The 18,498-nt window shown below is 39.2% G+C and overlaps 1 protein-coding gene across 1 annotated transcript; it reads left to right on the top strand.

Moving 5' to 3' along the window:
- Positions 1-12,195: 12,195 nt before the first annotated feature.
- LOC104472514 (serine protease inhibitor 2.1-like) lies at positions 12,196-15,813 on the top strand. The gene is made up of 4 exons (XM_010088224.1): positions 12,196-12,841; positions 13,737-14,007; positions 14,645-14,792; positions 15,619-15,813. The coding sequence occupies exons 1-4, from the start codon at positions 12,196-12,198 to the stop codon at positions 15,811-15,813; spliced, it is 1,260 nt and encodes a 419-aa protein (XP_010086526.1).
- Positions 15,814-18,498: the final 2,685 nt, after the last annotated feature.

Raw genomic sequence — 18,498 nt, 5'->3', positions numbered from 1 at the left:
ACCTAAAACAGCTTCTAGAAGCTCCCAAGCAGCAGGAAACACAAGCCATCTCCCCTTGGTGCCAGTTCCTGTACCATTACCATTTAGTCCTGGGAGGTTACCCATGGTAGTATGCACTATTCCAGTGTTGTTTGTAGGATCAAGCACCCTACCAGTAACACCTATAACCCCAGCAGTGACACTTACCGTGTCTCTTGAAATAACCCCTTCTGTTCCCAATCTGTCCAGTAGTACAACATTGGTACGGTTATTTCTTTTCCGCTTCATGATTAGTATAGGCACAATACTATAAATAACTGGTTTCTCTATCAAGATACACAATACTTAAGGTCATATTCATAATGCACATGCTTATTTATTTTTTCTTGTTTACTTTCCTATCTATATTTTCTTCTATTTTTCACAACATCTATCAGTATTTTGTTTCTTTGCTCCTGTTCATGGTATATATCTGCTCTCTGGTTGCAGGAGGGGTAAATTATTGACTAAAATGGGTTAGTCTGTTAATAGGTATTAAGCATTAACACCAGACTTTGTACAGCCTTGAAATATGCAGACAAATGTACTACAGTAGAAGAATGACAATGAATAAACATGACATTAAAAAGTTTCTAATTTTGCTATTTTATTTCTATAATTCAAGTTAAGACTTAATTATGGTTCAAGCAGGTTTTTTTTTTTGACCAGTGTCAATGAACAGTTATTAATATACTGCTCATATACATTAGATCAGCACAGTAATGCCAGTAATGAGCTTCAGAAGCCCTCTTTCTTTGGCCCAAGAAGTAAATCCATGTTCAGCACATAGTAGGTTAGGAGGAGAACATTTTGGGAAGGTTGGGCTTTTCTTGGATGCAGAGATGTTAATTTCAAAGACTACAGACAGCATGCTGTTTCTACTCATCATCTCTCTCCTAAAAAGCTCTCTCCTGACTCCTCCTAATAGCTATGTTACCACTCCTGCTATGTGTTTTGAGCTGTGGTTCCTGTTATTCCATAAACAAAATATGGGAAATCTAGATCATACTTTTTAAAAATAGATTACAATAGGAAAACAAGAAAAATGTTTAGAAGCTATCAGTTTTTTTGTAGAGGAACCCACTTCCAAATTAAAGTCACAGTGAAAAAAACTTCATGCGTGGCATTCAAATGGGGCAATAAGGAAGAATAAATTTAGTATATCCCAAATAAAAAACTAGATGTACTCAATTTGTTTTCCTTTGTCTTTGACTACATCACTGGATCCACAGCAAATCTAGACAGAAGGTACTTTTCTACAAACATCTTTGTACTTTATATGATCTAGAGGCACTGCAGATCTTGATAGGTCACAGTTTTCTGACATAACCAGATCTTGCATCTTGCTTTGCTGTAAAAATGTATAACAATGTACTTGGATGTAAATCCAAAATGACCTAACCTGAAAGGGGAAAAAAAAAAGGCATATTTACATGGCAAAGTGAATTAGAATTATGAAGAAAAACTTCAGAAAACTGAAGTAATGATCAAATCAGGAAACACTCACTACCAGAAAGAACAAGCCCACAACATTAAATCTAAAACTGTAATAAGAAAGGATAAGGGCAGCTTTGAGAAAAACAACTTGCAGAAATCATAGCATATAGTAACACATTATTTTCCAAAGCCATTAGAAACCTGCCAGAGATCCTGAGGGACCAGTAGATGTTCAAAGTGTAAAAGAAGTGCACAATGGGTAACGGCAAAACAAAAAAGGGCAATCCATTGCACATGTTCTTCCTTTGCAGTGGCTGAGCCTGAGCAGCTATTTCAAGTTGAACAATAGATGAATTTTTGGAAAAAAATCAAAGAGCAAGTAACAACAAATTGCCAGGACTGTTTAGAATTCACGCAAGAGCTAACTGTCTCAAGAAGAAAATGTTAAGCTATCCACTTATCCACCAGTTTGACTGGTGTCTGTACCAGAGTAATAAAAAGTGACAAATGTGATTTAAGTTTTTAGAAGAAGATGCAAGTGAGCATGCAGAGATTGCAGATTAGTTAGTCCAACCTTGGTAGTTTTGAAATGGTAGAATTTGTAGTCATATGGATAATTATGATGAAATATTGAAGAACTAACAAGGCTTTACTGAAGAATTCTTTGAAAGAGTTGATGTGTGTGGATTACAATGGTTTGATTTATATATGTCACACAGTTCAGAAAAAATATGATTCCTCAACAAAGGATCCTAAAAAAACATAAGCTAGCAGCAAAGGGATGCTCATTTATAAGCAATAAGTTAAGGCGTGTGTTGTTCAGAGAAGTCAGACATCATGTGGAAATTTAATGAATTGTGAGGTGACAAATTTTGCTGGTGGTCCCACCTTGTTCATGGGTGAGGGTCTCACAGTACTAACTGACTGGTTGATAAAATGGCAGAGGAAAATCACTGCCAATAAATATAAAGCAGAGAGTACAAGGAAAGAAGCCCTTGTTTCATATGTAGTGTGGTTGTCTCTTAAGTTAGGCATTGCCACTCAGGGTAGAGATTTCACAGTGATGCTGGATAGGCCACTGAACATGTCATCTCCATGCACAGTGCTGTTCAAAAAGGAAACCAAGCTGAGAGAAAGGAAACATCAGTGTGCCACTGTGCTATGGTATGCCCACACCATAAACACTATATGCAGTGCTGGATGCTGAACTAGATGAACCTTTAGTCTAAGGTAAGCATGGCCATTTACATGGCTTATAGCATAATGTTATCTGTGCATATACTGTGTATCTATGGGCTCAACTCAGAACCAAAGCCCAAGTGTTTACTTCCTTTTGCTATGCCCAAGGGTGTCTGAGACAACAGTACGGGGCTATCAGTTAAGAGCATTTTTATTTCCTCAATTAACAGCTGCACCTCTATCAGCTCAGTGGTTCACTAGGACATCCAAGCTGACTTACATGACTCAGTAGTTTAGGAGAACTCATTACAAAAAAAAAAAGTGCATTTTTTGAGTAGTTTACAAGGGTCTTTTTATTGCTTTTTTGAATGACTGAAGTAGGTGAATTTATGTCTGTATGCTTATTTGCAGTTGTGGTCTTTTTGCAATCATTGATCATACCTTTTACAATTACATGAATACCTCGTTATTTACCAGTGTGTCTTCAAAAAGTCTCTAGCCAGATCTATCATATCTCTTATTTAATGTTTTGGGGATTTTTCTTTTATTTCTTTATCATGTATATATATATATATTTTTTTTTTTAAATGGGAATATCTCATTACTAGCCTGTTTTTCCCATCAGACTCATATCAAACTTTCCTGCTTAAAATTTATTTTTTTAATGTGAATGAGCTCTCATTATACCAGTTAACAACTATTTTTCCTCTACATCTATGACCTTACAGTATATGACAAATCTATTTTTAGTCCATGAAAAAAGGCAAATAAGAATAAACGTTTGAGTGGCAAAATAATGACTTTCTCATTGTTCAGGTCCCCTACAACTGATGCAGAAGTTTTTTCCATCCTGACTTGAAGAAATAAGTGCTTGATCTAAACTTTATTGTAAACAATTATTTTCTTTCCAGTCAGTCTTTTTCTACAATAGCCTTTAGGTAATGTCCATAGTCCCATATTGATATTATCTTCACATCCAATAAATGACATATCTCTCCCAAGAGAAATTTCAAGATGTTGAATTTTCCAAAGCTGTGACAAAGAATTAAAATCTCAGCAATTTTCCTGAAAATGGTTTTGAAATTTTCTTCAAAGGGTAGAAAAGCTTATCACCTTATAGCAGTTTATAAAATAAATGTTATTGTGGGACTTTTTCATAATTTCTGTTTGAAAATGTTGACAAAGCCAACACATTCCTGAAAATGTTCTGATTATTCTGACTTTGTTCTCTTACATGGAAATTGCTCCCTCAGAAAACTTCCAAGAAGTTTTTCTGAGAAAGGATTTTCAAGAGGGACAATAAGGTCTACAGGAAGAACCTGGGTACTTGCAAAATCTAGGGACGTTTTGCAGATGCAGAATAAAGTTGAAGTAAACGTTTGTGAAGTAGGTTGTAAGCAATACAACACTGAAGTCGTAGCTCAGTTATAAGCTTACTACCATCAAAGATGATATGGGATGGAGTGGGACCCCCAGCTCAAAGGATTGATGGACTTTTTAGCTTTGGATGTGCACTGAGTGCCCATGGAGCAGTAGTACAAATAACTGGTTTTACAGTACACTATGAAGGGAAGTGTGTTTAGAATGTGCTAGTAAAAAAAATGCCTCTTTTGGGGACAGGCTTAGTCCTGGCTTGCCAGATTCTGTTTCTGGTGGGGAGATCCTAGTCATTGCACTTCACAAATTACCTTCAGAAGGGATCTCAATAGTTCGGAGATCTCCGAAGAGCAGGGGATGCTAAGTATCATCTGTGCTGTAATATTTGGGTGTTGGGTTTGGAGTTATAGTAATTATGAGTGTGGAGGCGAATTAGAAAAACAAACGTGTTTGTTAAGAGATTAATTCAATCATCATTAGTAGGAGAGCTGGAGCATTCACAAAGGCTGGAGACTAGTTCAAACTGGTTTTCATAATCCCCACCCACCTAAGTTCTACCAAAGATATTAATTTAAAAACATTGCATCATCAAGGAAAAAAAAATACTCTCACTGGCTGATCAATGAACCTGAGAGCAGGACATTGTCACCTAGAAGTTCTTGTGACCTGATTAACCTTTTGCTCTCTACGGCTGGGCCCCATTCTTTCTGACCCCAGCCCTAGGAGTGCCATAATGCTCTGCTGCCCTTGGAAGAAGACATCTGGGTATTCTGTGAAAATCAGTCTGGACTTTCCCTAGTCCCCAAAGGTTGATTTTTGATGAAGGATCTTGCTGTGACTCTTTTGGGAATGCCTTCCTCCGTGGTTCTTCAACAGGCCCTATTGGCCATTGCTCTCCAAGCTGATGGAGGGAGCAGGGGGCAAAGGCATGGTGTGCTAAGGAGATGAGAGTGGTCTGCAAGTGACCAGAGTGATGTGAAGAAAGGCAGAAAAAGAATGTTAGAGCATATATCAATATGTAGGAGCCAACACCAGACAGAGTATTGACTTAGTTGGGGTAGGAAAACTTTGGTCTGCTCTGAAATAGTCACAATTACAACAACTTTCTGTTAAAACTAACAGATTTCAAGTGCTTGTGTGTTGTAGTTTTACTCTGTTTCAGCTGAAACCAGGACATTGTGTAATGGCTGATTACACGGAAAAATGTCTTTTTTAACTTGTCTGTGTATTGATCTACAGGAGGATTTTTAAAGCTATGTGGCGTTGCCCTAAATCTTCTCCCAACATAGCTGAAAACAGTGTCCAGAGCAAAGCTTAATCTACACTATATCCATTCAAAATAAAATTCAAACTTGCCTCCCTTCTGCATTTGTTCCATGGTGGACTCCTGTGTTTGTACCCTCATTTTCAACAGAGCTATTCCGTTAAAGCAGAGAGGCTGACAAGGAGTAATAAACTAAATTGCCTCTCTGGCTTGCAAGACCACTTTCTGGGTCCTTTGAGCATTAGCCAAAATCCATATCGTGTGCTTGGGTAGCTGAGCTTCTGAGTCACAGAATAGTGTTTACTTCAATCCACTTTGATCAGCTGCGTGATTAAAGGTAGGTGCTCAATTCGGTATCACTCAGGAGTACAGAGGAGGTAAAGGAAGCAGTTCAGAAGAGATGGTCACAGATAGCAGGGTCAGTGGACCAAATGGGATGGTGAAGAAGAACTTTTTAATGAAGGCTTTCAAAATAATGGTAATTGCTTAAGTCTTGAATTACTCATTGGGATGGTTCTTGTTAACTGTATTTTCATGTTATATAGACACACATTTATTACAATTTTAAGTACTGTATTGCTCTTCGAAACCCATAATTAATTGATTAATTCTTTCTTTCTTTAACGCAAGAACATTATTAGGAAAGAAGGATGGGCCAGTAGTTACACAGCATTGGGCTGGGGCTTGGGAGTTTCTGCTTCCCTTCCCAGCTCAGTCACAGGTTCGCTTTGTATAAACTTCGGTTCCTGTCTGCTTATAGCTATTGAATGAAGATGATCATCCTTCCTTTCTTTGTTTAAACAGTCAGAGCTGGATTCAGGTGCCTTACCATAGGCAAAAAGTGTGATTTTAAAAGCACAACACTAGACTGGCAGTAGATGAAGCGTTCAGGTGAAATGATCCCTGCTGGCATGGTGCTGTGTCAAACTGGAAGGTGAAAAGGAACATTTAGTGAGCACAAAGATCTTACCCTTCTTTGTTTTCCTGTGCAAGATTCTTGTGTAGTAGGTACTGGCAACAGATGTTTGCATTTTCTGGTCATGAAAGAAAAAAATTCTGGTAAAAGTGTTGGCTTAGCAGTGTCATGTGGTGCATGCAGATCACTAATACACACAATTTATATGTGCTTAATCACCTCTTCCCATGCTGTAATGTACCTAAGTAGCTAGCACCTCTTGAATGCGCAAGTCCAGAGGACTTTCTATGTATGTTTGTAACTGAGGAACATTTCCAATTTCACTTTGAAGCTCTATAAAGTTGCATCCTTCAGACCACAAGATTTCAAATTGTGTCCAACTGTTACCGAGGGAGGTGCCGTGGTATCAAAGAGGTAAAAAATTATTCACCCTTCATTAAGCTCGTTAAATGTGTTATTTTTATCTTACAGATGAGAAAAGTGAAGCCCAAAAGACAGTGTTAGTAATGTTTCCAAGCTCAAATCTGGGTTGCTCAACAGAGAGCAATATATCCTGAATTTTCAACCCAGTGGTTCTCTCATCAGGCAGTCTGTCCCATCCTGAAGTCATTCTAGTATCCTGAACAATACAGTTTAGTTGTTATTGGTGCACCACACATGTAACACACCTGCTACATTTCAGTAGGTGATTTGTAACTGGTGCTGGTTTTCCAACCAAAAAATGGTGATGAGTGTTAATTATTGGCCACTGCCATTGGTATAGTATATATTTTTTTTCAGTTTTAGTCCCTGTTCTCTACTTAGTTCCTACGTATTAGTGATGCTAACTCAAATAAAAAATGGTTCTGTGAGTAGAACTTCCTCCTCCTTGTGAATGTTCTCATCATCATATACAGACATTTCACATTCCCTTTCTAAACTAATGAATTTTGGCTTCCTGGCAGGACAGTGGATTTTCCAAGAATTGAAAGCATGGCATGACCACTGTGTGCAGTTTGGGCCTTTTTTCTTTGTTGTATTCCTCATCCAGACTAGAATAATCACAGTTCACCAGACATGCATACACCTGAAATATTAACAATTTTCCCCGCACTCTGACTGCCTGATCCTTCCCAAAGACTACTAAATAACTCAAAACTATTAGGGGGAAGGAAAGGAGAGGTAATGTCTAATTCCTTCCTAATTCCACACTCTGTTTCCTTCCTATTGCTGCTATGTCAATATACTTGTGGTCTATATACTTTACACTTACAAAGCCTTGTGTTACTCATGATACAATAGATCTCTAGGGATAAAGATTTTTTTAATATTTGAAGCAACCTGTGTGTGAGCCATAATCCCAGTACAGTTATTATTGTTAAATTGACACAAAAACTATAATTTTCTGATGTAAGGTGTAGAAGCATAACAGAAAAACTGGACAAGAAGAAGGGTTCTGTTGTTGTTGAAAATACCAGCTACTGGTTAACTAAGATGTGTTTAAAGCTGTTTCAGAATGATTTGTTCAAAGCAAACCAAACTGGCAGGAAGCTGTTCGCAAGATGTTGGTAAATGCATGAAATACTATATGGCTTTATTTCTTATAAAGAAGTCAAAATAGGAGTTGGGATGTGGAATAGATACTGACCTACATGAAGTACACAGCAGTAACACAAATTTGGGTAATGTAGACTTTGTCACTGGCTGACTGCGGTCTTGATTATCAGAAGCAATAAACCACTTCTGTTTGGTTATTTCAATATTCTGGATTTTTATGCCTGTTAAAAATAAGTAGTAGAGAAGCAAGATCTAGTTCAGTAGATGAATGACCAGTATGAATCTGGTTAACGTGGTTTCCTAACACAGTTTGGGTTGAAATTGTGGTCAATAGAGCTGTGGGGCTGCAAATGGCTTGTGGCAATGCATGGTGCACCTGGCACGTGTGTATCTGTTCATCGCTTTAGTTTAAAGCTGGTGTAGCACCTTATTGCTGCTGCTATAATGAAATGCTGGGAAATGCCTTGTTAAAGTGTAGCTTAACATTATTAAAAACAAAACAATAATTACAATGCCTCACAAATGAAAAAGAAAACAAGAGGCTTATAACCATTTTGTACCACAGTTTGTCCTTGACCACCATGACCTGTCATTCACCTAGGCTTTGATGAGTAAAACAATCTCAGTGTTTGTGACCTTTTACAGCTAGAATTAGAAAGAAAGGTAAAAAGGAAAGGGGAAAAAGAAACAAAGAGGAAAACAAAGAAGGGGAGTGTCAAGACAGGGGAGGGGACAATTTGTCCCATGTTTTTCTATGTTTATAACGACGACATTACACATGTGGGTAAACAAGTACAAGGGGAAAAGAGTCATCACCAATGGGGAAGTGTATTTAATGTCACTGGTCAGTCATGGTCTTTGTTATTAACCAGAAAAAATTGGCCAGTTTGGTTCACCAGCCTTTTATTCCTCTTGGAAAAAGAAGTTAAGAGAAACAAGCAGTATTTTTTTTTCATTCCAACAATTTCATTTTGTGCAAGAGGGGAAACGAGAAGGAGAAGTGGGTGCACACATACTGCATGTGTGGGAGTAGAGAAAACAGCTTGCTACTTGTCTTCCCACCACTTGCCCGGGGCAGTAACAGATGCACAGAGAACTGAGATATATGAAGGGACTACATCAGCCAGAGTAGGAAACCCATCAGAGAAACACGTCTGCTACTTATACTTTCAATGGCATGCCATTAGGGTCAGATTGAGAGGGTACAGGCAATTAGTTCAGAGTCCATATTCAGGCTGAGGATCAGGAGGAAGATTTGTCTCTGGTCAGACTGGAAGAGAGTCAAGTTGCCGTGATGTGTGGCTGTCAGCTCCATGGGGCTTCAGCAAGGCACAGAAAGTCTGACTTCTGACACCAAGAGTTAGCACCTGTTTCCAGTGTTTCCAGGCACAACCTCCTAGTTTCCAGTAGGGTCCTAATTGTCTTTAGCACAATGTTTGTGCTCAGATCCTCCACATGGTCAGAGACAGCAGACAGAAAGTCACAGCTGCTATTCAGATGGCTGAAGATTGTCAGCTCCATTGGATGAATTGTGGAGAAGATCCTCAGAAACCTGATTTCATCATTATTTGTTCTGCTTCCTCATTTTTTTTTGTTTGGCTCTAATTTATGTCAGATCTGTTTAATATTTAACAGTGGAAATTAGAGATGATGCAGCAGTATAAGTAACAGTGTGGAGAACAGCACGGTCAACCGAATGCAGCGGGGCTTCTGATTTTGTAAGTACTGCACATGTATTTTTCTTAGAGACTTGCAAATTATGCTTTCTGCAGTTGGTGGAATTTTCATGTTAGGTTAATTTCATTCGTCTGCTTGTGACTTGATTGTGTGCGGATGTTGTTATGAAATACTAATCAAGCAAACATGCAAGGGACCAGTGGGACCTGATGTTCTGGGGGAATATGCTTAGCCTGAAATTAGAATAAAATAACCTTTGAAGTCATGGGGACTTAGTTGTTAAAGCTGAATACTGATGAAATCACCTTTTAGGTTGGAAACAGCTTCACAGTGACTCGGAATTAGCATAATCCCACTAATGACTGAACAACCAGGTCTGATTTATAAACTCTTCTTGTGATTTACTGTAAAAAACAACCATCGAAATTGCTAAAGCCAGGCTCTCTAATTAGGATTGGGGTAAACATAGGGGGTGGGTGGAAGGCCACAATTTAAATTTAATTAACCCTTTTATTCCCATAGACAAACTAATCTGTGGTTAGTCAGAGAACTATTTTCTGAATTTCCAATTTGCATATTAAAAATACAGCCCAGGTTTAATAAAGCCTTTCCAGTTTCTTCAGCTTTGAAATGGTAACAAAAAATATTTGTGGCTGAAATTTTCTAATTTCAAAATGTTGAAATTAATGTGATTGACATCTCTAAAGGGAAAACTATGTGGGGAAAACTTGATGACAATATTCAGTGTTTTGAAGCTTCTGGTAGAAGCACTCATATTTCTCTAGAGAGCTGTGATACTGAGAAAATTTTTTTTAACTGATCTATTATAGCAGAAGTTAAAAACAGAGGCATACCTAATACAAACTCGCTGCAGATAAAAACATATTCTTTGCTTCAGAAATTCTTTGAAATGTAGGCTAAACTCTGTTTAGACACAGGAAGTGTTCATGGACAGACTAAAATTATCCTCTTTTTCACTTAAGTGTGCAATGTCTCAACTACAGAAAAACTGTCTATGAAATGTTAAACAGCAAGTACTTTTGAAACGCTCCCTGTACTACATGATTGCTTCATTTGTCTGCTGTACATAAAGGATTTTTTTTTGGCTGGGAGGAAGAGGGAGAGCTCTTCTTAGAAGAGATGCAAATAGTCAAATAATATTCTCATATAGGGCCATACTCCATCTTTCACTTTAAGGAAATTAAAATTTAGCATTACCACTTAGTGCAGGTCATTGCAGTGGTCACTGTCTGCTCTCAGACATACTCAGCATGCTCAGATCCTAACAAAAATGAGAACACACAGCTAGTGTATACATTTTCTATAAAAACATTAAAGATCTCCATATCAATAAAAAAATAAAACAACTGGTTAATCACCAAGAATCCGGGAACTTGGGATGCCCTTGGAAACTCTACCTAAATCTTGTTTAGATAGTAGATACAGTCATCTTTCACATCTGAGAATGACCAAGAGAACTTCACGTTGGCAGGATATGGGAAAATGCATTCCTGGAAGAGAAGGATGCAAACAGGCTGTGTTGGCTGGAAACCAGAAGAGGAGCCATAACAGTAGAAAAGTTCTAGATATGTTTACACATAGAAGCTGAAAGGGCAAAAAGATTATTTTTATAGATAGTTTGTTGCATTTCTGAAGAGGGTTTATCTAAGATGCCTTCCCAGAACAGCAGGGAACTAAATTAAGTGGAGACTTGTTCCAGCTCCTGTGGAGGGCAGGAGGTTCACGTGAAGTACATCATGTCAGCATCAGAAGAACATGCATAACGAAGAAACTTGTCATCTACAAGGGGGTTAATCTGAGTGTCCTTTGAGTTACAAATGTGATCTGTGCTCCTCTCTTCCTCTTGGACCCAGGCCTTCCCCGTGTCTAGAAGGAACCACAAATCCCACACAGGTTAAGCGATGGTGAGGGGGAAACCACCATTTAACAAGTTACAAATGCTTGTTGCAGCCCCTCGAAAGGAGGGTCCCTTCATTTCAAACACGCACCTCATTATCTGGTGCAAACCTGCTGTTTCCCATGTGTCTTTATGCCCTTCTCTGAGTACCCTGCTGACATAGCACAGGATGCTCCAGGCTTTTGCCTTGAATTTTGCCTTGAGATTTATGTAGATGACTTTCATCCGTCACACATCAGCTGTGGCCAATGACTGGCCATGTGAGTAGGAAACAATGAACTAAACAAGGATGTGAATTTAACAAGCACCAGATAGTCCGTGAGAGCCATCTGCCTGTGTGCTGTTGCCCTGATGAAAGTGAGGGAATTTATCCCACTTCCAATGAGAAGTGAGCTGCCTCACATTTCCTCACATTTACAAATGGCATTTGGGCAGGCACCGTGGAGTACTCGATGTGTTTGAAACCCACACTGTGTCTTACCTCACGATAACTTGTTTGATTAGATGTACCCTATAGGAGACAATCATCCAGGGAAGATAATGTCATTGTTAATACAGATTATTGTGGACTTTGGCTCTGTACTCTCATTGCCAATGAAGAAGAGCACTGTCTTTTAATGGCAGTTATAATGGAATATTATGGGTTTATTATGCCTGACATTTAAATTTATAATTTGGTTGAATTTATTAATTACATTTAACATTGTGTCCATGGGCACTTTAAATATCCTATGTACGTTAGATCTTTACAATTGTAATATATATAATATTTATGCTAACAAATTATTCATTATTATTTTACTGCCAAGCTCATCATTACCATCTGCTCATCTAATGACTCTTTATTTTGTGACAGAATAATTTGAAAAGAAGATGAAGTATCTCCTGTGCCTGTGCTTACTCCTTGCTGTTCTTTGTGCCGTAACCCACTGCCACCATGGAGGCATTTGCCATGAAGTCAATACTACTAATCTGCACGATGGATCAGAAAATTTATTAACACATAACTGTGACAAGAAAGGTTCTAACTATGCAGATTTTGTATTTAGATTTTACAAGCAAGTTATATCACAAGAAGCTGATAAAAATGTTTTCTTTTCTCCCATGAGCATTTCCACTGCCTTTGCCATGCTGGCTGTCGGTGCTAAATCAACCACCCTGTCTCAGATTTTTGAAGGACTGGGCTTTGACAATCTGAGTGAGACTCGTATACATGATATACATGAAAGTTTTCATGAAGTTTTAGCAGTACTGAACTGTACTGATGTTAACATCACATTAAACATAGGGAATGCCCTTTTTACAGCTATTGGTTACGAACCACAGGAGACATTTTTACAAAATACCAAACAATATTATGATGCAGATTTTTTTTCTAGCAATTTCCATGAAACAGAAGAAGCTAAGAAGCAAATCAATAAATACATAGAGGAGAAAACCAAGGGGAAAATTCCTGAATTAATTGGTCATCTTGATCCAAATACTGTATTGGTTCTTGTTAACTACATTTTTTTTAAAGGTAAGATATTTAACATAATACTCCAGCAGATGATTTTGATGCAAAACAAAATGTGTAGGAAATTCTTGGTGATTTATTAGCAGAGTGGCTATTGAGGAAAGAGCTAAACTGTGTGGGACCTTCAAAGGAAAGATTAGAGCTGGCTAAAAGCAGGTATCTGATTGTTGAGAAATACTGATTGCTTGATTTTGGCCCAGTTTGCCTGAATGGTGTGGACAGAGAAGTCACACTCTAGTGGACTGCCTCACAATCAGGGACACACTGCATGTAGTCTCGCTGGTCTGAGGGCATAATGACTAAAGATGCTTCCAAGATCTCTATGCTGACTGTATGTGCCAGTCAAACTTAGTGGACTGGCATCCTTGCAATTCCAGGGTATGATGGCAGATCTACTAGGTATGCTGCATGAAAACTTGGGACATAGCATTTTGAGGACTGTGCTTCTAGAGCCCTGCCTGAATGTTAGGATCCTTTACTCTGCCAATGAATTCCTCACCAGGCTGAGTGCAGTCAGCTTGCATCGAGTACAGCCTAACAGGAAAGGCATAACAAGACTCTGTGGCTGAATGTTTAAGTGGTTGAATTTAAATTACATAAAAGGCACAAGTGATGGAAACTTATGGCTTCAACAGAAGCAGGATTTTCTCAATTGGACCTCATCAACCTTTGGTTGTTTTTCAGCAAGACAGGACTGTTAGTCACACTAACTATGCTGAAATTACTGCACAGCTAAAATGCTTTATTGTGTGTGATGCAGGAGGTTGAAGTGACTTAGTGATCCTCTTCCCCCATAAACAGCCCCCCAGCATCCTAATGTTTAAGTTAGTCTGATTTATATCTGCCATTTTCTATGATCTTCACATGTTTGAGTGCAACATCTCCTTTCCCCCATTAGCTGCCTGGGAAAAGTCTTTTGATCCTTTGCGAACACTTGAGGATGATTTTTTTGTGAACACAAATACATCTGTTAGAGTCCACATGATGCAGCGTGACAGTAGTTATGACAGTTACTACGACCAGGATCTCTCTTGCGAGGTGGTAGAACTGCCTTATCAGGGCACTGCACGAGCATTGTTCATTCTGCCTGATGATGGAAAGATGAAGCAAGTGGAAGATGCTCTCTCCCAGGAAACAATTTGTAAATGGGATAACAAACTTGCAAGCAGGTAACTCTAGGTAGATGGATTACTATATTTGAGGACACATCATTATTTTTAAGAGAAAGCATTAATTTCAGATCACGTCCTCCTGGGTATAATGTCCTGATTTCATAAGGCAGAATTTTAAGCAATTCCCAAGATGAGTCAGAGCAGAGCATAACTGATAAGCAACTGCAGGCTCTCTGACCTGACAAAAGGGGACACAACATTGTAACAACTGCCTCAAGACTTGCTTGGCTACCTTTCGGCTACCATACATCTTCATTCATGGTGCTATCATAATTAATTTGCTTCACTGTGTCTAAGATTTTATCCTCCTTTTCCTTTCTTTTAGTCTTTCCACAGTTGGTCTGCTTAGTCTCTGTAGCCCTCTAGCCACAAAACTCTGCCAGCTGTTTATGTGGCACTGTAGTGTCAATGAAGAAATTAGTTTCTTTTTCCAAAATCAAAGAGAGAATGTAGGTACAAGAAAATGACATTTCTCTCTGGATGCCAGATTTCTCAGGAAATACAAATGATACCATCAAACAAATCAGCAATCAAAAGAATGCTTTCAAGCGTCACTGAATTGCATACTATCCAGCCTGTTGTCTGAAACAAGGCTGCAATGCTTCACTGCTGTTTCATTTTCTTTGTTCAACAGGAGATTAGATCTGCAGTTACCAAAGATTTCTATTAGTGGGTCTTACGATGTTAAGTCCCTGTTCAAGGAAATGGGTATTACTGAAGTATTCTCTAGTAATGCTGATCTGTCTGGGATTAGTGGCAGCCGTGATCTTCAGGTTTCACAAGTAAGTGAACAGACAGAGCTGGTGATGGTGTGGTGGTTGATTGCTCTGATCAGTTATACCTGGGGTATTTAAAAACTTGCTTTCCCTCCTTGTCCTACTGAAGTTGTAAGTAAAACTCACAATGACACATCGGGTCTTGCTTAGTAACTGTGCTTTTCTACAGAGAGTCTTCTGTCCCACCCTTTTACTATTCTAATACCGCTATTGGAAGGCTGGATATTAAGTACATGGAAAACCTGGACAGGATTTAAAACTATTTCTTCATACTGGAATATGATTGTTTACATGTGATCCTGTCAAATTATAAATGAAAAGTATATTATGATATTTGTGCTGATTAGTACCTAATGGTTTAATATTCTCAAAGTTTCCAGGAGACTTTCAGTTTGCAGTGCCAGAATTTCACCATGTCATTTAAGCTACGATTTAATGTGGCAAAGATGCCAAATATTGCCCCTGTATTAGCATTTGAACAGCAATCTTCCATTAACCTTGGAATAACAGAGAAAGTGTTGCTATTGGAAGTCCAAACCATCTAAGAAAATAAACCAGCTAGTGCATGGACTGTTCTTGTCCCCCTCTATGCAGCACTGGTGAGGCTGCATCTAAAGTGTGTCAATTTTTATTTTTGGCCCTCCCTGTTCAGTCCTAACATGGACAACACTCCTGTTGCTGGCTGTTGTAGATTTACCATAAAATAAATTTTGGTCCACTGGATTTTATCGCTCCTTTCCTCTCCTAAATATTCCATAAGAAGAGTGTGTATCTTCACCCCCTGCTTGCTGTCCCTTATATAAACTGCAGTGTTTGCTCCTTTTCCCTGCAGGCAATTCACAAGGCCCTCCTGGAAGTTGACGAGGCTGGAACTGAGGCTGCAGGAGCCACAGCCATAATCCTTACCAGAGTTCTCCATCCTTCTGTTACCATCAGATTCAACAGGCCCTTCATTATATTGATTTCTGACAAAGCAACTGGCACCACACTTTTCATGGGGAAAATTGTTGATCCTACTAGGAAGTAATTTCTCAGTTACTGGGCATGCCAGTTTTCGACATGAGTTACAATGGCTACAGTGTTCACATATGTGGGCTAGTTAGTGCTACTAACTACTCTCTGATTGAGGAATATTCAGAAGTAAATGAGGAATTTCTCCATCAAACTAATAAGCAAAAAATTGTAAAAAAACACCAAGCAACTGCCAGTTTTAAAATATAACATTTTCCCCAGATGAGTAATTCAAGTTATTAACACATTTTCCAAATTTTCCTTTTTTGTTTACTTTTCTTTGGTTTTTTTTGTAAAGTCTGCTGTTATTTTTACATGTGCATGCTCTCTGTTAAGTGGTTTTGTCCAGACTGCTTTCAGTTCTGGGTTACTCACCAAAAGCTTTATCTGAACGGGTAACATGTCCTCTGCAATTCTAGTATTTCTTCTCCAGGAATTGCTGATGATCAATGTCCAGCTGAGTCAGATCCTACACAGCTCTTTACTGCCTAGGTAGCTGTTCTTTACCCTCAACCAACCTGTTCTTTCTCACATGTTCCAACTCTTTGCCTAGGACGTCTTAAAAAACATTGACAAAAAAGACAAAATCTCTGAGACAGTAGACTTATTCTGCTGTAGCACTCATAGTAAGTGTCTTTTTGCAGTCCACAGGGTCAGTAAAAAACTTTGAGAGACAGTGACACTAAGCATAAACTGTCAAAGAGTTGTCCTGCTACAATGTGATCCACAAATTATTGCTATGGCTGATGAACGAAATAAGCACTGTCATTTAAATCCATCATTTAAGGACTGATTATCAGTGTCTTCAGTCTCTTCCTATCCTGTTAGAAATCTTCCAAAATCAACGAAAACTTTCGATCACTCTTATTAACATGGCAAGGTGTCTGTAAAATATATTTTAAAGGCTGTTAAATGAGTCCATCTTTTCTCACATGGAGATAGCAATTCTTTACATTCTCTCCGTATGTCCCTACTTGTTTTCAAGTAACGTGTAAACACTCTTTTGCTGTTGTGGGTCTGCAGACCACCCACTCTTGCTGCAGTGGAGGACTGGAGCTCACTGCTCAGCCTTGCTGAAGTCTATGGCAAACCCTTTACCATGCAGCTGCTGCCTCAAGTTGAGACTGGCTCCTGCTTTGACAGCTGCTTTCCCACTGCACTGCTTTGACTCGTGCCATTGTGCATTGACTCTGGATAAACTTTTTGGAAGTAGAGTTTAGTCCCTGTCACTGGGAAGATGATGTTCCTGAATGTACATTGCTCATTTCTACAGTGGTCCTGGCTATGTGCTGTGAGCACTGCGAAGGCAATGCAAGCCCCAAATCAACAAACAAGCTCCCTACCTCTGACACCTCTCTGGTCCTCTGACCTGTTCTCCCAAACTTGGTCCACCTCACACAGAGGTGCTTTATTGAGACCCAACAGTGCTTGTAGCATGGGTATAGCATACAGTGGGGGTTATGCTTCTGACACCACGGAGGCTTGGAGACTGCTGCCTTGCATGAGTCCCCTTGGTCCAACAGCAAGAACTCAGTGGAAGCCCTGAGCAATTGCTTCTGCTGGGGCAAGATACCATCGCTCAGTGGACTGGAAGATACTGCGCCTCTGTGCAAAGCAGCGGCTTTTACAGAGCTGAGATCAATGATAACTTGCTGTGGTGTGAGGCAGCCTGCTCTGAGGTGGCTGTATGAACTGAACAAGAGCTGGGAGCAGCTTCAGTGAGATCTCACCCTGATAAATTAGTGCACCGGTACTGATTAGAAGGTAGGATGGTGAGATATTTATCAGAGTGGGGTGGCAGAAAAACAGGTTCTTTCCCTTCTATTGCTAAAGGGAAAAGGTTAGAAAAAATCTCATAGTTGCTAGGACAGAGCAGAAGCTTTGGGAAATAATATATGGAGCAACTTCCTGCCCCATCTACCTCCCAGGGCTTTGCTTTTGAGATTGGAGGCAAGGAACTGCAGGAAGAGAGCTGCACTGAGAGTTTTCACACTGAAGCATAAGGAGTGAGTGCTACTGGCAAAAGTATCAAACAGGGCACCTTTGAATGCTGGATGGGCTTGGCAGGTATCTACCAGAATGTGGGGCATCACCACAGTTGTCCTCCATTTGAGGAAATTCATGCTCCAGACAAGCAGGTTTGCCTGAGCTGTGGCAGGGACCTGAAGTGAGAAGATGGGTCATCCCAAATCTCTCTGGAAGGAGAGAATGTGGAGAGAACAAGAAAAAAACCTAGCCTTGTGCTATACATTTGTGGAAGGCATAAAAATGCTTATAGTTCACAGTATAGAGATCCATAGAACAGGGGGCTAAATATACTTGGCTGATACTACTCTCAGGATATTCCTGATTACGTTCTTTAAGAACTGGACAACTCTGTAAAGTTTTTGTGGAGACGGACATTTTATCCTAATTTCAGGAAAATGGTGTTAGTCTGCCTTTCATCATTTGTCCACGTTGCTTTTGTATGGTTTAGTGTGTGACAGGAAATATTCCTCTTCACGCTATCTAGTGTATTAATGGTAGAGAAGGAAAGGAAGGATTCTGACAGATTAAAAAAGCTAAAAATTTCATTTATATACTGCGTATTCATTTTGTCTGTGGTAAACATGTATTTCATAGTGTCTTTCATTCATCCGTAGCTGATTTTATTAACACCCCTCAATCTTCCACTACAACAAAACCAGATCTGGTTAGGACA

Source organism: Pterocles gutturalis, unplaced genomic scaffold, assembly GCF_000699245.1.
Source record: "Pterocles gutturalis isolate BGI_N339 unplaced genomic scaffold, ASM69924v1 scaffold5767, whole genome shotgun sequence".
NCBI classification, from domain to species: Eukaryota; Metazoa; Chordata; class Aves; order Pterocliformes; family Pteroclidae; genus Pterocles; species Pterocles gutturalis.
Note: the sequence above shows the minus strand (reverse complement) of the source record. Positions and strands in the feature narration are given on the sequence as shown.

Bases quoted from the DNA above. Each gene is read 5' to 3' on its own strand.
- LOC104472514 (XM_010088224.1), top strand. From the start codon at position 12,196: ATGAAGTATCTCCTGTGCCTGTGCTTACTCCTTGCTGTTCTTTGTGCC. The intron at 12,842-13,736 runs GTAAGATATTTA...TTCCCCCATTAG, and splicing joins TAACTACATTTTTTTTAAAG to CTGCCTGGGAAAAGTCTTTT. The intron at 14,008-14,644 runs GTAACTCTAGGT...TTTGTTCAACAG, and splicing joins GATAACAAACTTGCAAGCAG to GAGATTAGATCTGCAGTTAC.